Below are 17282 nucleotides of genomic sequence, written 5' to 3' on the forward strand. Positions count from 1 at the left end.
GGCCCCCCCCCCGCGGGACGAAGGCCTCGCCGCTCTCGCGCCAGCGCCCGAACTCGCCCGGGGCGACGGTGGTGGCCTGGGGGGGCGGGGGGGGGGGCATGGACCCCCGGACCCCCCCGACCCCCCCGTGGTGCCCCCCCCGGAGCCCCTCTGGCCGGGACCCCCGGACCCCTCCGTATTTCCCCCGTTATCCCCGGGGGTGCAGCCCCCGTTACTGGTCCCCCCGTACCCCCCCCCGGGCTGCAGCCCCCGGTACCCCCCCCCGGTACCCCCCCCGGTGCCCCCGTACCCCCCGGGGGTGCAGCCCCCATTACCGGTACCCCCGTTCCCCCCCCGGTGCCCCCATACCCCCCGTTCCCCCCCCGTTACCCCTGTTAAACCCCCGTTCCCAGTCCCCCCGTACCCCCCGGGGGTGCAGCCCCCGTTCCCGGTTCCCCTGTTCCCGGTCCCCCCGTCCCCCCCCCCGTTCCCGGTCCCCCCGTACCCCCCGGGGGTGCAGCCCCCGGTCCCCCCGTCCCCCCCCCCGTTCCCGGTCCCCCCGTACCCCCCGGGGGTGCAGCCCCCGGTCCCGGTCCCTCTGTACCCCCCCCGTTCCCGGTCCCCCCCGTTCCCGGTCCCCCCGTACCCCCCGGGGGTGCAGCCCCCGGTCCCGGTCCCCCCGTACCCCCCGGGGGTGCAGCCCCCGGTCCCGGTCCCCCCGTACCCCCCGGGGGTGCAGCCCCCGGTCCCGGTCCCCCCGTTCCCCCCCCGTTCCCGGTCCCCCCGTACCCCCCGGGGGTGCAGCCCCCGGTCCCGGTCCCCCCCGTACCCCCCGGGGGTGCAGCCCCATCCGCAGCTCCCAGTCCGCCACCGCCGCCCTCGCCTCGTATCTGGTCCCGAGTCGCCGCCGCAGCCGCTGCTCCCAGCCCCGGGACTCCGGTACCGGTACCGGCCGCTCCCAGCGCCGCAGCACGGCCTCCAGCGCGTCCCGCTCCCGGCTCTGCCGGCGGCGGCTCCCGGTACGGCCCCGGCCCCGGGACCCCCCGCACCCCGGTTCCCCCCGCCCCGATCAGTGCCGGGACCCCCCCCGGACCCTGGGACCGGCCCCGGGACCCCCCCCTGCCCCGGTTCCCCCGGTACCGGGCAGCCCCGGTACCCCCGGCATCCCCAGCACAGGACAGCCCCGGTTCCCCCCCCCGGTGTCCCCGGGACCCCAACACCCGGGTTTCCCCCCCCCAACCAGTCCCGGGACCACCCCCCCCCCCCCCCCAGACCCTGGGACCGGCACCGGGACCCCCGGACCGGGCAGCCCCGGGACCCCCCCCCCGGCACCAAACAGCCCCGGTTCCTCCCCGGGACCGGACACCCCCGGCTCCCCCCGACCCCTGGCACCGGTACCGAGACCCCCCCCCCGCTCTGACCTTCATCAGCCCCAGCTCGGGGGGGCCCCTCCCGGTCCCGGTCCCCGCCGGCCCAGCGGCGCAGGCGGGCGGCGGCCGCGCTCAGCAGCGCGGCGGTGGCGGCGCGGAGGCGGCTGGAGCCCAGCAGCTCCAGGAGGGCGGCGGCGCGGGCTGCGGGCAGCGGGCACCGGGGGTCCGGGGGGGGGCCCGGGGGGGGCCCGGGGCACCGGGAGGGGGGGCCCGGGGAAGTGGGGGGTCCCGCCGTACCTGCCGGCCCGCCGCGTCCCGGGGCTTCGGTGGCCAGGAGGAGGAAGAGGAGCTGCCGGGCCACGGCCTCGGGGCGCTGCTCCGCCACGAAGACCTGCGGGGGGGAGCCCCGGTAACACCGGGACCCCCCGGGAACCCCCCCGGGACCCCCCCCCCCGGACCACCAACCCCCCCGGGACCCCTCCCCGGAGCCCCGGGACCCCCCGGGACCCCGATAGCTGCCCCAGAACCTGCCCCCCCCCCCCCCCCGGTGCCGGTGCCGCCCCCCCCCGGTGCCGGTGCCGTACGGTGATGGCGCGGGGGGGCCCCCGCCGGGCCCGGGCCGCCGTCAGCAGGAGGTGCCGCCCCTCCGCCGCGCCCACCAGCAGCACCGCCGCCTCCGCCGCCGGGTCGGGCTCCGGGGGGACTGCGGGGGGGGGGGGGGGGGGGGGGCCGGTGTCACCGGGGGCGGGGGGAGCCCCGGGGCACCGGGAGGGGGAGCGGGGAGGGGGTGCCGGGCTCACGGTGCTGGCGGAGGTCGAGCGCCGGGGACAGCCCCCACCAGCACACGGTGCCCAGGTCCTCCGCGACGCCGGCCGCCATGGCGGAGCGCCGCCGGCCCGGCCACGCCCCCTCCCGCCGTCAACGGAGCCAATGGGGAGCGAGAACGGCGGCGCGGTCCCGCCCCCCCCGCCGGCGTGAGGGACGCGGTCTCCACGGCAACGGCGGGGCGCCAGGCCCCGCCCCCAGCAACGGTCCGTCAGAAACCACGCCCCCTATCAACGATCCACCTGGAGACCACGCCCCCTAACAACGATCTACCTGGAGACCACGCCCCCAGCAACGGTCACTCAGGAACCCACGCCCCTAGCAACGGTCCACCGGGAGACCACGCCCCCAGCAACGGCCCGTCAGAAACCACGCCCCCTAGCAACGGTCCGTCAGGGAGCCACGCCCCTAACAGCGATCCACCTGGAGACCACGCCCCCAGCAACGGTCAGGAAGCCACGCCCCTAGCAACGGCCCATCAGGAAGCCACGCCCCTAGCAGCGGCCCGCCGGGGAAACCACGCCCCTCAAGACCACAGACCCCGCCCCCACGCGCTAGACCCCGCCCCCAACGGCGCTGACCGAGTTCCCCGGGGGGGGGGGGGGGTGGGGGGTGGCACAACCCTGCCCAGTACATGACGTCAGCAATGACATCACCAGAGCAGCCCCCACCCCTTTTTCCCACAGAGCCCGGGACGCATCCAGGAGTGAAGCCTTTATTACCCGCCCGGAGCCGGGGGGGGCCCCGGGGGGCTTTGGGGGGGCCCGGGGGGCTTTGGGGGGCCCCCATGGGCCCGGGGGGGCCCCGGGGGGGCTCTGGGGGCCCCGGGGGGGGGTCACCGGTCCATGGTGGTCTCCTCGGGGGGGGTCTCGAAGCAGAGCTGCAGCAGCCGCTCGCAGAACTCCAGCTCCTCCTGCCGCAGATTGGGGGGGGTCACTGAGGGCCCCCCCAGCCCCGGGACCCCCCCGGGACCCCCCCGGGACCCCCCCGTACCTGGAACTCCTCGCGGCCCCGCAGCAGCCCCCGCCGCTCCCGCAGCAGCTCCTCCAGCCCCAGGGCGGGGGCCCGGCACTCCCGCACCCCCTCGGGGGAATCCGAGGCCAAACTGGGGGGGGCAAAGGGGCTGAGGAGGGGGGCACGACCCCCCCCCCATCACCCCCGGGACCCCCCCTCCCCAGGGACCCCCACTGCGGGGATGCCATGTTGGGGTGCCACCCCAGCCCCCCTAGCCCCCGATTTTGGGGTCCCCCCCGCCCCCCGGGGGGGGGTCTCACCCGCAGAGCGCCCCCCCAGCCCCCGATTTTGGGGTCCCCCCGGGGGGGGGGGGGGGGTCTCACCCGCAGAGCGCCCCCAGCGCGTGCTCGTGGGCCCCGTCGTGCTCCGTCCGCAGCAGGGCCACCAGCCGGGCCACCGTCCCCAGCCGGCACAGGGGCTCTGGGGGGGGGGCACAATGTGGGGGGGCTGCAGGGGTCTCGGGGGGGGGGCGCAGGAGGAGCTGGGGGGGGTCCCGGGGTAGGGCTGGGGGTCCCAAGGGATCCCAGGAGTGAGTGGGGGGGCCCAGGGCAGGGCTGGGGGGGGGGGGGCCCAGGAACAGGATGGGGGGGGGGGGTCCCAAGGGAGGGGTGGGGGTCCCAGGAGGGGCTGGGGGGGTCCCGGGGGGGTGCTGAAGGGGTCCCAGGGCTGGTCTGGGGGTCCCAAGGGATCCCAGAAGTGGGGGGGGTCCCATGGCAGGGCTGGGGGGGCCCAGGAACAGATGAGGGGGGTCCCAGGAGGGGCGGGGGGGGGGGGGGTGGTCCCAAGGCAGTGCCAGGGTTTGGGGGGTCCCAGGGCTGGGTGTAGGGGTCTCAGGGGGGAGCCAAGGGCAGTGCTGGGGTTTGGGGGGGTCCTGGGAGGGGAGGGGGGCCCGGGGCTGGGTTGGGGGGGCCCGGGGGGGGTGTCCCAGGGCAGTGCCGGGGTTGGGGGGTCCCGGGGCAGGGGGGGGCTCTCACCGCGCAGGCGGGGGTGCTCGCGCAGCAGGCAGTGCAGCAGGAAGGCGGCGCGGGCGCGCAGGGGGGGGGCGGGGGCTCTGCAGGGCCCCCCCCAGCGCCTCCAGCCCCCCCAGGCGCTCGAACTGCTCCAGCCCCTCGGGCTGCGCCCGCACCAGGCCTGGGAGGGGGCGACAAAAACGGGGGGGGGGATCAGGGCCTGCACCCCCACCCCCCCAAACCCTGCCCCCACCCCTGCACCCCCAAAACCTTCCCCGTGCCCCCCCTTGTCCCCACCTCCCCCCACCCCTGTGCCCCCCCAACCTCCCCCCTCCCCACCTCCCCCCACCCCGGCCCCGCGTCCCCCCCCAACTCACAGGAGATGGCGAAGAGGGCGCAGGGGGGCACGCGGGGGTCGGGGTCCCCCCGCAGCCCCCCCAGGAGGGCGGGGAGGGCCCCCAGGGCCAGCGCCCGCCCCTGGGCCCCCGGCAGGTTCTGGGCGCAGGCGCCCACCACCCGGGCGGCCCCCGCCCGCAGCGGGGCCCAGGGGTGCCCCAGCAGCCCCACCACCGCCTCCAGCCCCCCCAGGGCGCAGAAATCTGGGGAGGGGAGGAGGTGTCAGAGCCCCCCCTGACACCCCCACCCCCTCCGAGCACCCCCAACCCCACCCCCACCCCCCTTGGGACCCCCACCCCAGCACCCCGCCCCCCCCCCGAGGATCCCACGCCCCCCCAAACGCCCCTCCCCAGCACACTGAGCCCCCCAACCACCCTGATGGGCCCCCCGCTCTCCCTCTGCACCCCCCAGCCCCCCCGTGGGAACCCCCAGCCCCCCCCCAGGGACCTTTGTGGGTCCCTCAGCCCCCCCTGGGCCCCCCAGCTCCCTGTGAGCCCCCCCAACCCCCCCTCCCCAGTGCCCTGAGCCCCCCCTCAGGCCCCCAACCACCCTCATGGGCCCCTCAGCCCCCCCCAGATCCCCCCAGTCCCCCTCGAGAGACCCCCCAGCCCCCCCCAGGACCTTCACAGACCCCTCACCCCCCCCCCGGGCCCCCCCCCACCGGTGGCGTTGTCCAGGCTCTCGCACAGCTCCGCCAGCAGCTCCAGGGCCCGTTCGTGGGGTCCCGTCTCCCCCGGGCCCCTCTCGGCCGCCTCCTCCCCGGGGCAGGGCCCCGCCAGCACCCCCAGGCAGCGCCGCAGCTCCTCCTGCGCCCCCCCGGACCCCCCCAGCGCCTCCGCCACCGCCGCCTGCAGCCACCGCTGCCGCTGTGGGACCACCCGTCAGACACCAGAGCCCCCCGGGACCCCCCCAGGGTCCCGCTGAGCCCCCCGGGGGCCTGCTGACCCCCCCCGAACCCCCCGGGCCCACCAAGCCCCCCCAGGACCCACTGATCCACCACAAGGACTGGCTGAGCCCCCCAGGACCCCCTCCGGGCCCATCGACCAGCCCCGAGCCCCCCGAGGACCCCCAGAGCCCCCCGCCCAGCCCCAAGCCCCCCAGGACCCCCAGAGCCCCCCCCAGGACCCCCTCCGGGCCCATCGACCAGCCCCGAGCCCCCCAGGACCCCCAGAGCCCCCCCCAGGACCCCCAGAGCCCCCCGCCCAGCCCCGAGCCCCCCAGGACCTCCCCAGGACCCCCAGAGCCCCCCCCCAGGACTCCCTCCGGGCCCATCGACCAGTCCCGACCCCCAGGACCCCCAGAGCCCCCCCAGGGCCCCCTCCGGGCCCATCGACCAGCCCCGAGCCCCCCAGGACCCCCAGAGCCCCCCCAGGAGGCCCCGCATCCCCCCAAGGACCCCTGGCCCCCCCCCGCATCAGCCTCCATACCCCTCACAGCCGCCCCCGCCCCCGGACCCTCCGTGCCCCCCGGAGCCCCCTGCCCCCCCCCCCCCGACCGAGACCCCCCCCCCCCCCCGGTCCGCGCTCACCTCCTCGCCCATGGGCTCCCGGGGCGGGGCCTGGGGCTCCCCGGCCGCCACCGCCATCTCCAGCAGCCCCTGCAGCGTGTGGGGGGGCTCCCGCCGGCCCCCCCCGCCTCCCGCCGCCGCCGCCATCGCCCTGCCGCGGCGCAGTCAGCGGCCCGCGCCGCACTTGGGGCCGCCCCGGGCCCCCCCCGGGCTCCCCCCGCGCCCCCTTCGTCCCCCCGGGGCCCCCCGACCGCCCGTGACCCCCCCCGGTTACCCCCGGCCCCGCCGGGCCCCCCCCCCCACCTTTTAAAGCCGCCCGCTCGCCCTGGGCGCCGCCATCTTGCGCGGGAGCGGGGCCGGCGCGGCGGAAGGGGCGGGGCCGAACGCGGGGGGCGGGGCCGAACGCGGGGGGGGCGGGGCCCGGGGTTTATTGTTTATCCGCGCCGCATTGTGCTCCGGCGCCGCTGAGCGACAGCGCCCTCCGCCAATGGGAGCGAGGGGCGGGCGCTCGGGGTGGGCGCTCGGGCAATGAGGGCCGGGGAGGGCGGCGGTTGCTAGCCAATGGAGAGCGAGGGGCGGGAGAGGAGTGACCGGCGTCAGTCCCGGCCAATGACCAGGCAGAAACGCCCCGGCCAATGGGGCGCGGCACGTGCCGCCCGGGCGGGACAGCGCGGCTCGGCCAATGGGAAGCGCGAGCGCCTCAGGCCGGGGGCGGGACGGAACAGCGATTGGCGGCGCCGGCGGCCAATGGTCACGGCGGGACGGAGGGCGGGCGGCCAATGGGGATGGCGGAGAGGCGTGCGCGTGCGGCGGCGGGGGACGGCGGGAGCGGCCCGGCAGCGGCGGCGGCGGCGGCCCGGCCGCGGTACCGGTACCGGCTCCAGCGGGGGCCGGGCCGGGCCGGGCCGGGCCGCCGACGCTCCGGTAAGGGCTGGGCCCGCCGGGGCCGGGCGGGACGCGGGTCCCGGTTGTTCCCCCCCCCCCCCGAGCTCTTTGTCTGGGCCCCGCGGGGCGGCGGGGGCCGCTCCCCGGTAACCCCCCGCCCCTTCCCGCAGGATGCCCGGCGGCGGACGATGGGGGGTCGCGGCGGGTGACGGCGCGGGAGCTGTGCGAGAACGACGACCTGGCCACCAGCCTGGTGCTGGACTCGGTGCTGGGCTTCCGCACCCACAAGATGGGCGTCAGGTGGGGCCGGGGGAACCGGGCGGCGGGGGGGGGGGGGTCCCGGTCCTGAGGGGGGGTCCCGGCCCCGGGGGAGGGGGGTCCCGGCCCCGGGGGGGGGGTGTCCCCGTCCTGAGGGGGGTCCCGGTCCCGGGGGAGGGGGTCCCGGTCCTGGGAGAGGGGGGGGGTCCCGGCCCCGGGGGAGGGGGGGTCCCGGTCCTGGGGGGGGGTCCCGGCCCCGGGGGAGGGGGGGTCCCGGTCCTGGGGGGGTCCCGGGGGGGTGTCCCCGTCCCGGGGTCCTTGTCCTGGGGGGGGGGGCCCGGTCCCGGGGTGCCGGTCCTGGGGGGGGGGGTTCCCTCTCCTGGGGTCCCCGGTCCCGGAGCTCCCCATTCTGGGGGGGGGGGGTGGTGTTTCCCTCCTGGGGTCCCTTTACCGGAGGGGGGGGTCCCGGTCCTGGGGGAGGGGGGGTCCCGGTCCCCCTTGTCCCGGGGGGGTTTCCCCGTCCCGGGGTCCTTGTCCTGGGGGGGGGGGCGGTCCTGAGCCCCCTCTCCTGAGGGTGCCGGGGGGTCCCCACGCTGTCCCTGTCCCGGGGGGGGTCCCCCTCTCCCGGGCTCCGTGTCCCGGGGGGGTTTCCCCGTCCCGGGGTCCCCGCCCTGGGGGGGGGGGGGGGGTCTCCCCACCCCAGCGCCCAGCCCCGGGGGGGCGCCGCGTCCCCCCCGCAGCAAGGGCGGTGCTGGCGCAGCCCCCTGCCCGCCCTGCGGCGGCAGCACCTCCTGCGCGCCGCCGTCGAGGGCTTCTGCCGGCGGCGGGACCTGGAGGCGGCCTGGCGGGCGCTGAGCGGCGCCTGGGCCCCGGCCTTCTTCCAGCGGCGCCGCCCGCTGCAGCGCGCCGCGCTCAAGAGCCACGTGAGGGGGCTGGGGGGGTCCCTGGGGGGGGGTCCCTGGGGGGTGGGGGGGGCCCCTAGGGGGGGCTGGGGGGGGCACGGGGGTCCCTATGGGGGGGGCTGTGGGGTGGGGGGGGTCCCTAGGGGGGGGTACAGGGGGATGGAGGGCATGGGAGGGGTCCCTAGGGGGGGGCTGTGGGGGTAGGGGGGTCCCTGGGAGGGGGCACAGGGGGGCTGGGGGGGGCACGGGGGGTCCCTGGGGGGGGGCTGTGGGGTGGGGGGGACACGGGGGGTCCCTGGAGGGGGGCACGGGGGGCTGTGGGGGGCACGGGGGGGGTCCCTGTGGGGGGCACAGGGGGGTCCCTGGGGGGATGTCTGTGGGGTGGGGGGGGTCCCTGGGGGGGGATGGGGGGGTGGGGGGTCCCTAGGGGGGGCATGGGGGGATGGGGGCACGGGGGGGTCCCTATGGGGGGGGGGCTGTGGGGTGGGGGGGGTCCCTGGCGGGGGGTCTGTGGGGTGGGGGTTCCCTAGGGGGGGCACGGGGGGGGTCCCTGGGGGGGGGGGCTGTGGGGTGGGGGGTTCCCTATGGGGGGCACGGGGGGCTGTGGGGGGCCCGGGGGGATCTGTGGGGTGGGGGGTTCCCTGGGGGGGGCACAGGGGTGTGTCTATGGGGGACACAATGGGGTCTGTGGGGCAGGGGGGGGTCCCTAGAAGGGGTACAGGGGGGGGCTGTGGCGTGGGGGGGTCCTTATGGGGCACGGAGGGGTTGCTGGGGGGGGCATAGTGGGGTCTGTGGGGCAGGGGTCCCTATGGGGGACACAGTGAGGTCTATGGGGCACAATGGGGCCTAGGGGGCAGTGGGGCCCCCACGGGGGGCTGTGGGGCAGGGGAGGGTCCCTATGGGGGCACGATGGGGCCTAGGGGGCAGTGGGGCCCCCACGGGGGGCTGTGGGGCAGGGGAGGGTCCCTATGGGGCACAATGGGGCCTATGGGGCAGGGGGGGGCCCCCACGGGGGGCTGTGGGGCAGGGGAGGGTCCCTATGGGGCACGATGGGGCCTAGGGGGCAGGGGGGCCCCCACGGGGGGCTGTGGGGCAGGGGGAGGGTCCCTATGGGGGCACGATGGGGCCTAGGGGGCAGGGGGGCCCCCACGGGGGGCTGTGGGGCAGGGGAGGGTCCCTATGGGGCACGATGGGGCCTATGGGGCAGGGGGGCCCCCACGGGGGGCTGTGGGGCAGGGGAGGGTCCCTATGGGGGCACGATGGGGCCTAGGGGGCAGGGGGGGCACAGGGGGGTCCCTATGGAGGGGTGCAATGGGGTGGGGGGGCCTCTATGGGAGAGGGAATGGGCTCTATGGGGCGGGGGGGGGTCCGTGCGGGGCACGGGGGGGCTCCTATGGGGCAGGGGGGGCCCGGGGGGCTCCGAGGGGCCGGGGTCCCCCCGCGGGGGGGGGCGGGGGGCGCCCCTGACCCCCCCTTCCCCCCCCCCCCAGGTGTTCCGGTACCTGCGCATCTTCCTGCCCGAGAGCGGCTTCTCCATCCAGCCCTGCAGCCGCTACTCCCGCGAGACCAACGGCGCCCGCGTCGTCTCCACCCGCGCCTGGTGCGGGGCCGGCGGGGGGGGTCCCGGCCCCCCGCACCCCCCCGGACCCCCCCGGGCCCCCCCCCGACGCCCCCCGCCTCTCCCGCAGGCGCAAGCACGAGACGCTGGAGCTGCTGGTGGGCTGCGTGGCCGAGCTGCGGCCGCCGGACCAGGCCCTGCTGCGGGCCGGCGAGAACGACTTCAGCGTCATGTACTCCACGCGCCGCCGCTGCGCCCAGCTCTGGCTCGGCCCCGCCGCCTTCATCAACCACGGTGCGGCCCCGACCCCCCCGGGGGCCCCGACCCCCCCCCGGGGGCCCCAAACCCCTCCCGGGGGTCCCCACCCCCCCCCGGGGGGTCCCTGCCCCTCCCCAGCCCCCGGCCGTTCCCTGGGACCCCCGGCTCTGGCTCGGCCCCGCCGCCTTCATCAACCACGGTGCGGCCCCGACCCCCCCCGGGGTCCCCAAACCCCCCCCCGGGGTCCCCAAACCCTTCCCGGGGGTCCCCACCCCCCCCCGGGGGTCCCTGCCCCTCCCCAGACCCCCGCAGCCATTCCCTGGGACCCCCGGCTCTGACTTGGCCCCGCCGCCTTCATCAACCCCAGGGGGGGGCCCCCAAATCTCTCTGGGGGTCCCGAAACCCCCCCAGGGGTCCCCAAAACCCTCGACACCCCCCGGGGGGTCCCCAAAACCCCCCCGGGGGTCCGTGCCCCTCCGCAGCCCCCCCCCGGCCGTTCCCTGGGACCCCCGGCTCCAGCTCAGCCCCCCCCGCCCCCGTCAGCCCCGGGGGGGTCCCTGCAGCCCCCCCCAACCCCCCCGGAGCCCCCCAACCCCCCCCCCCAGCCGCCCTGCCCCCCCCCGGGGACCCCCAACCCCCCCCCCGAGCCCCCAGGGACCCCCAAAATGGGGCGGGGGGTCCCCGAGCGGCTGCTGACGGGACCCTTCCCCCCCCCAGACTGCCACCCCAACTGCAAGGTGAGGGGGGGGGCCCCGGGGGTGGGGGGGGTCCTGAGGGGCTGGGGGGGCCCCACCAGGGTTTGGGGGGTCTGGGGGGGGGTTCCTGGGGGGGGTCCTGGGGCACGGGGGGGGATCCCAGTGGTTTGGGGGGGGTTGGGGAATGGGGGGGGTCCCCCAGGGGGGTTTGGGGCATGGGGGGGGGTCCGGGGGGGGGTTCGGGGTGCAGAGGGGGGGTTTTGGGGGTGTGGGGGGGTCCCGGGGGCCTTTGGGGTGCAGGAGGGGGTCCAAGGGGGTTTCGGGGTGTGGGGGGGGGTGCAGAGGGGGGGGGTCCAAGGGGGTTTTGGGGTGCAGGGGGGCTCAGGGGGGTTTCGGGGTGCAGAGGGGGGGTCCCGGGGGTCCAAGGGGTGCAGAGGGGGGTCCTGGGGGGGGGTTGGGGCACAGAGGGGGGGGTCCCGGGGTGCAGAGTGGGGGTCCAAGGGGGTTTTGGGGTGCAGGGGGAGTCCTGGTGGTTTTGGGGGGGGGCCCCGGGGGGGTTTGGGGCACAGGGAGGGGTTCAGGGGGGTTTTGGGGTGCAGAGGGGGGGTTCCGGGGCACGGGGGGGGGTTTGGGGTGTGGGGGGGGGTCCAAGGGGGTTTGGGGGGGGTCTCAGGACATATCAGGGTGCAGAGGGGGGGTCCCGGGGGTTTCAGGGTGCAGAGGGGGGTCCAAGAGGGTTTTGGGGGGGGGTCCTGGGGGTCCCGGGGTGCAGAGGGGTGTCCAGGGGGGTTTTGGGGCACAGAGGGGGGGTCCCGGGGGTCCTGGGGGGGGGGGGTTGGGGTGCAGAGGGGGGGTCCTGGGGTGCAGGGGGGGGGTCCAAGGGGGTTTTGGGGGGGGGTCCCAGGACATATCAGGGTGCAGAGGGGGGGTCCTGAGGGTCCCGGGGTGCAGAGGGGGGGTCCCGGGCTGTTTTGGGGTGCAGAGGGTGGGTCTCGGGGGTTTTGGGGCACAGGGGGGGGTCCCGGGGGTCTCAGGGTGCAGAGGGGGGGTCCTGGGGTGCGGGGGGGGGTCCAAGGGGGTTTGGGGGGGGGTCCCAGGACATATCAGGGTGCAGAGGGGGGGTCCTGAGGGTCCCGGGGTGCAGAGGGGGGGTCCCGGGCTGTTTTGGGGTGCAGAGAGGGGGTCTCGGGGGTTTTGGGGCACGGGGGGGGTCCCGGGGGTCTCAGGGTGCAGAGGGGGGGTCCTGGGGTGCAGGAGGGGGGGTCCTGGGGTGCGGGGGAGGGTCCAAGGGGGTTTGGGGGGGGGGGTCCTGGGGTGCAGAGGGGGGGTCCTGGGGTGCGGGGGGGGGGTCCAAGGGGGTTTGGGGGGGGGTCCCGGGGTGCAGGAGGGGGGGTCCAAGGGGGTTTGGGGGGGGGGGTCCTGGGGTGCAGAGGGGGGGTCCTGGGGGGTCTCAGGGCGGGGGGGGGGGTCCCGGGGGGTTTCGGGGTGCGGGGGTGGTTTTGGGGTGGGGGTGGGGTCTCGGGGCGGGGGGGGGGGTGCCGGGGCGGGGGGGGTGCCGGGGCGGGGGGGGTCCCGGTGTGGGGGGGGTGTCTCGGGGGCGCCGGGTGCCAGTGCGGGTCGCAGCTGGTGGCGGCGGAGGGGCAGGCGGGGCGGGTGCAGGCGCTGCGCGCCATCGCGCCGCGGGACGAGATCACCTGCTTCTACGGGGAGGCCGCCTTCGGGGGAGCGCAACGAGCGCTGCGAGTGCCGCACCTGCGAGAGGTGGGGGGGCACCCGGGGGGGGCAACGGGGGGGGGGCAACGGGGGGGGGGCAACGGGGGGGGGGGGGGCAAACGGGGAGAGCAACGAGCGCTGCGAGTGCCGCACCTGCGAGAGGTGGGGGGGGCACCCGGGGGGGGCAACGGGGGGGGGGGCAACGGGGGGGGGGGCAACGGGGGGGGGACCCCGAAACGGGGGAGAGCAACGAGCGCTGCGAGTGCCGCACCTGCGAGAGGTGGGGGGGGCACCCGGGGGGGGGCAACGGGGGGGGGGGGCCCCAAACGGGGGGGAGGGCCTAATCTGCGGGGGGGACCCCCCGAATCTGCGGGGGGGGGGGGGAATGTGCGGGGAGGGGGCCCTAATCTGTGGGGGGGACCCCAAATCTGCGGGGGGGGGGGCCAAATGTGCGGGGGGGGGGGCCGAATCTGCGGGGGGGGGGCTCAAAAGGTGCGGGGGGGGGACCCCAATGTGCGGGGGGGGGCGAAATCTGCGGGGGGGGGGGGCCTCACGGAGGGGGGGCAAATCTAAGGGGGGGGGCCCGAAACGGGGGGGGGGGGGCCCCAAAATGTGCGGGGGGGGGCAAAATCTGCGGGAGGGACCCCAAAATGTCCCGGGGGGGGACCCCAACCCCCCCCCCGGGGACCCCAAAATGTCCTCCCAGGGACGGGGGGGCCCTGAACGCCCCCGGGGGGGGGGGGGGCCCCGCCAGGGCCCCCTGGGGGGGGTGAAGCGGGGGGGGGCGTTGGGGGATGGGGGCTCCCCCCTGACCCCTCCCCTCCCCCCCCCCAGACGGGGCGAAGGCGCCTTCCGCCAGCGGGGGAGGGGCGCGCCGCCCCCCCCCGCCCCCCCCGGCGCCCCCCAAGTACGCGCTGCGCGAGACGGAGGGGCGCCTGGGGCGGGGGGAGGGGCCGCCCCCCCCCCCCCCCGCCGCCGCCGCCGCCGCCCCCCCCCCGCGCCGCCGCCGCCGCCGCCCCTCCCCCCGCCCCCCCGCCCCGCCCCCCCCAGCCCCGCGTCCCCCTCCACGACTGCGCGGGCTGCGGGGGGCGCTGCCGGCTGCGGGGGGAGCCCCGCGTGCGCCTGGGCCGCCTGCCCCCGCCCCCCCCCCGCCGCGCCCCTCCCCCCGCCGCCCGACCCCAAGCTCTCCCTCTACGCCCACGTGCGGCTGGGGGGGGGCGGGGGGGGCGCGGGGACCCCCCCCCCGCCTGCGGCTGGTGCTGACCCACGGCGCCATCGCGCTGCAGGCCGCCCCCCACCCCTCGGCCTGAGGGGGGGGCGCCCCCCCCCCCACTTGGGGGGCTCAGCCCCACACCTACCTCTGCCCCCCGCCCCCCCCCCCCCCCCCCCCGCGGCGCCGGACGCCTGGGCCCCCCCCCCTCCCCCCGCGCTGTGGGGGGTTGGGGGGGGCCGTGGTGGGGGGAGGGGGGGTCTGCGGTGCCGGGGGGGGGCGGGGGTTTTGTACTAAAATAAAGGAAATTGGAACCAAACGGCGGCTGCGGGCGAGTGATGGGGGCGCCCCCCCCCCCCCCGCGCGGGCCCCACGTGCCGGGGGGGGAGGGGAGGGACAGAGCCCCCCCCCGCCCCTCCCCCCCCCCCCCGGGTCCCCAACAAAGGGCAGGAGCGCGGACAGGTGGGGGTGACGTCAGGGGACGGGAATAGGAGCCCCCTCCCCCACCCGGCCTTTGTCTTCCCCCAAAATGGTCCGGGGGCCCCACCCCTCCCCCACCCCCCCGCGACCCCCAAGTCGAGGACATCGCCGCCCCCCAAGTGGGCCCGGGTCCCCCTCCCCCCCCGCCCCCCAAGTGCCCCCTGCCCCCCAGTGGGCCCGGGTCCCCCTCCCCCCCCGCCCCCCCAAGTGCCCCCTGCCCCCCCAAGTGGGCCCGGGTCCCCCTCCCCCCCCCGCCCCCCAAGTGCCCCCTGCCCCCCAGTGGGCCCGGGTCCCCCTCCCCCCCCCGCCCCCCAAGTGGGCACCCCCCCCCCCCCCCCCGCCCCCGACAGCTGCGGTGTCCGGTGTCGGTGACATTTCGGTGGCATCTCGGGAACAATGGGGGGGAATTTGGGGGGGGGGGGGGGAGGTGTCCCTGTCCGGGGGGTGACGTCACGCGGGGGTGGGGCAGCCCCCGATAAAGGGACCCCCGGGGTGGGGGGGGGTCGACTCCAGCGGAGCCCGAGGGAGCGACCCCAGCGGTGGGGGCTGGGGGGCTGGGGGGGGCCATGGGGGTCGGGGGGCTCTGGGGCCATAGGGGGGCTGTGGGGGCATGGGGGCTGTGGGGGCCACGGGGGGGGCTGTGGGGCCATGGGGGGGCTGTGGGGCCACAGGGGGGCTGTGGGGGCACAGGGGCTGTGGGGGGCACAGGGGCTGTGGGGCCATAGGGGGGCTGTGGGGCCACAGGGGGGCTGTGGGGGCACAGGGGCTGTGGGGGCACAGGGGCTGTGGGGCCATGGGGGGGCTGTGGGGCCATAGGGGCTGTGGGGCCACAGGGGGGCTGTGGGGCCATAGGGGCTGTGGGGCTATGGGGGGGCTGTGGGGGCACAGGGGCTGTGGGGCCATGGGGGGGCTCTGGGGCGCCAGAGGGGTCAGGGGGCTATAGGGGCTATGGGGGAGTTATGGGGGGCCATAGGGGTCGGGGGGGGCTATAGGGGCTGGGGGGGGCTATAGGGGCCATAGGGGGGCTATAGGGGCCATAGGGGGGCTATGGGGCAGCAGAGGGGCTGGGGGGGATGGGAGCTGGGGGCGATGGGGGTGGGGGGGCGGTGGGGTCCGGGGGGGAGGCGGGAGGACGCCGGGGGGGGGAGGGGGGGATGGGATGGGGGTCTCGGGGGTGGGGGAGGGGTGCAGCCCCCTGACCCCCCCCCCCCCCCCAGGACCCCCCCACCCGCCGCCATGTCGGAGGCCGAGGAGGAGTACGAGTGAGTGCCCCTCCCCCCCCCCGCGCCCCTCCCCCCCGCCCCTCCCCCCCTCACCCCTCTCCTCCCCCCAGGGAGCGGCCCGGAGGTGAGCGGCCCCCGCGCGCGCGGCGCGTAACGAGCCCCGAGGCGCTCATTCATCACCCCGGTGCATTCATTCATTAATTACCCCGGTGCATTCATTCATTCATCACCCCGGTGCATTCATTAATTACCCCGGTGCATTCATTAATTACCCCGGTGCACTCATTAATTACCCCGGTGCATTAATGACCCCAACACATTAATGACCCCAACGCATTAATTACCCCAATGCATTAATTACCCCAACACATTAATGACCCCGCGCATTAATTAATGACCCCACGCATTAATGACCCCACGCATTAATTAATTAATGACCCCGCGCATTAATGACCCCGCGCATTAATTAATCACCCCACGCATTAATTAATTAATGACCCCGCGCATTAATTAATTAATGACCCCGCGCATTAATTAATTAATGACCCCGCGCATTCATGACCCCGCGCATTAATTAATGACCCCGCGCATTAATTAATTAATGACCCCCCCGCATTCATGACCCCGCGCCCCAGAGGAGCCGGCGGGAGGAGGAGGAGGAGGAGGAGGAGGAGGAGGAGGAGGAAGGTGAGTGCGGCCCCGCCCCCCCGGGACCCCCCCGCCCCCCCCCGCCCCCCCCGGGGGTTGGGGGGGTCCCGCACCCCCTGACCCCCCCCTCCCCTCCCCCCCCGCAGCATCGGAGCCCCCCAAACCGCCCGAGGAGCCAGGTAGGAGCCCCTCCCCCACCCCCCCCGCCCCTCCCCCCCCGCCCCCCCTGACGCCCCCTTTTCCCCCCAGAGGAGGAGCGGCCGCGGCCCCGGTGAGCGGGGGAGGGGGGCTGGGGGCGGGGGGAGGGGCGGCCCCGCTGCCCCCCCGCCCCCCCCTGACCCCCCCCGCCGCCCCCCGGCCCCCCCAGGCCCGTGGTGCCCCAGCTGGCGCCCCCCAAGATCCCCGAGGGGGAGAGGGTGGACTTCGATGTGAGTGGGGGCTGGGGGGGCTATGGGGCTGGGGGGGCTATGGGGGGGCTATGGGGCTGGGGGGGGCTATGGGGCTGGGGGGCTATGGGGCTGGGGGTCACTGTGGGGCGCTATGGGGCTGGGGGTCATTGTGGGGTGCTATGGGGCTGGGGGGCTATGGGGCTGGGGGTCACTGGGGGGGCTATGGGGCTGGGGGGGCTATGGGGCTGGGGGGCTATGGGGCTGGGGGTCACTGGGGGGGCTATGGGGCTGGGGGCGCTATGGGGCTGGGGGGGCTATGGGGCTGGGGGTCACTGTGGGTGCTATGGGGCTGGGGGTCCCTGTGGGGCGCTATGGGGCTGGGGGGTCACTGGGGGGGCTATGGGGCTGGGGGGTCCCTGTGGGGCGCTATGGGGCTGGGGGGTCACTGGGGGGGGCTATGGGGCTGTGGGGGTCCCTGTGGGTCTGGGGGCGCTGTGGGGGGCTGTGGGGGGCTATGGGGGGGCCGTGGGGGTCCCTGTGGGTCTGGGGGGCGCTGTGGGGGGCTATGGGGGGCTGTGGGGGGGCCGGGGGGGGCCCCTGTGGGGCGGGGGGCGCTGTGGGGGGCTATGGGGGGCTGTGGGGGGCTGTGGGGGTCCCTGTGGGGCGGGGGGGGGCTGTGGGGGGGCTGTGGGGGGTCCCTGTGGGGCGGGGGGCGCTGTGGGGGGGCTATGGGGGGCTGTGGGGGTCCCTGTGGGTCTGGGGGCGCTGTGGGGGGCTGTGGGGGGCCGGGGGGGCCCCTGTGGGGCGGGGGGCGCTGTGGGGCGCTGTGGGGCGGGCTGAGCCCCCCGCCCCCAGGACATCCACCGCAAGCGGATGGAGAAGGACCTGCTGGAGCTGCAGACCCTCATCGACGCCCACTTCGAGCAGCGGCGCCGGGAGGAGCAGGAGCTGGTGGCCCTGATGGAGCGGATTGTGGGTCTGGGGGCCGTGGGGCGGGGGGTCCTGGGGGGCTGGGGGGGTCC

General features: G+C 77.9%; 2 protein-coding genes across 2 annotated transcripts; one reads left to right on the plus strand and one right to left on the minus strand.

Annotated features, from left to right (window-relative positions):
• Positions 1 to 1481: 1481 nt before the first annotated feature.
• On the minus strand, positions 1482 to 6394 carry LOC309604342 (uncharacterized protein; the record flags this gene model as incomplete). Its single annotated transcript, XM_082339287.1, has 11 exons — positions 6345 to 6394; positions 6063 to 6192; positions 5196 to 5400; positions 4516 to 4737; positions 4163 to 4319; positions 3512 to 3608; positions 3168 to 3279; positions 2809 to 3087; positions 1934 to 2052; positions 1647 to 1740; positions 1482 to 1513 (listed from the first exon to the last, which is right to left on the minus strand). The coding sequence occupies exons 2-11, from the start codon at positions 6186 to 6188 to the stop codon at positions 1482 to 1484; spliced, it is 1443 nt and encodes a 480-aa protein (XP_082195413.1). The 5' UTR covers positions 6189 to 6192; positions 6345 to 6394.
• Positions 6395 to 6826: 432 nt separating this feature from the next.
• On the plus strand, positions 6827 to 17232 carry LOC309604341 (histone-lysine N-methyltransferase KMT5C-like; the record flags this gene model as incomplete). The annotated part of the gene is made up of 12 exons (XM_082339286.1): positions 6827 to 6965; positions 7097 to 7226; positions 7945 to 8107; positions 9577 to 9686; positions 9775 to 9938; positions 10620 to 10639; positions 12221 to 12358; positions 13145 to 13250; positions 14097 to 14226; positions 15218 to 15262; positions 16239 to 16299; positions 17116 to 17232. Coding segments are annotated over 12 exons (1323 nt in total), but the record flags the coding sequence as incomplete, so codon positions are not given.
• Positions 17233 to 17282: the final 50 nt, after the last annotated feature.

Source organism: Platalea leucorodia (assembly GCF_965183815.1).
Source record: "Platalea leucorodia genome assembly, contig: HAP1_HAP1_SCAFFOLD_665, whole genome shotgun sequence".
Classification (NCBI taxonomy): domain Eukaryota; kingdom Metazoa; phylum Chordata; class Aves; order Pelecaniformes; family Threskiornithidae; genus Platalea; species Platalea leucorodia.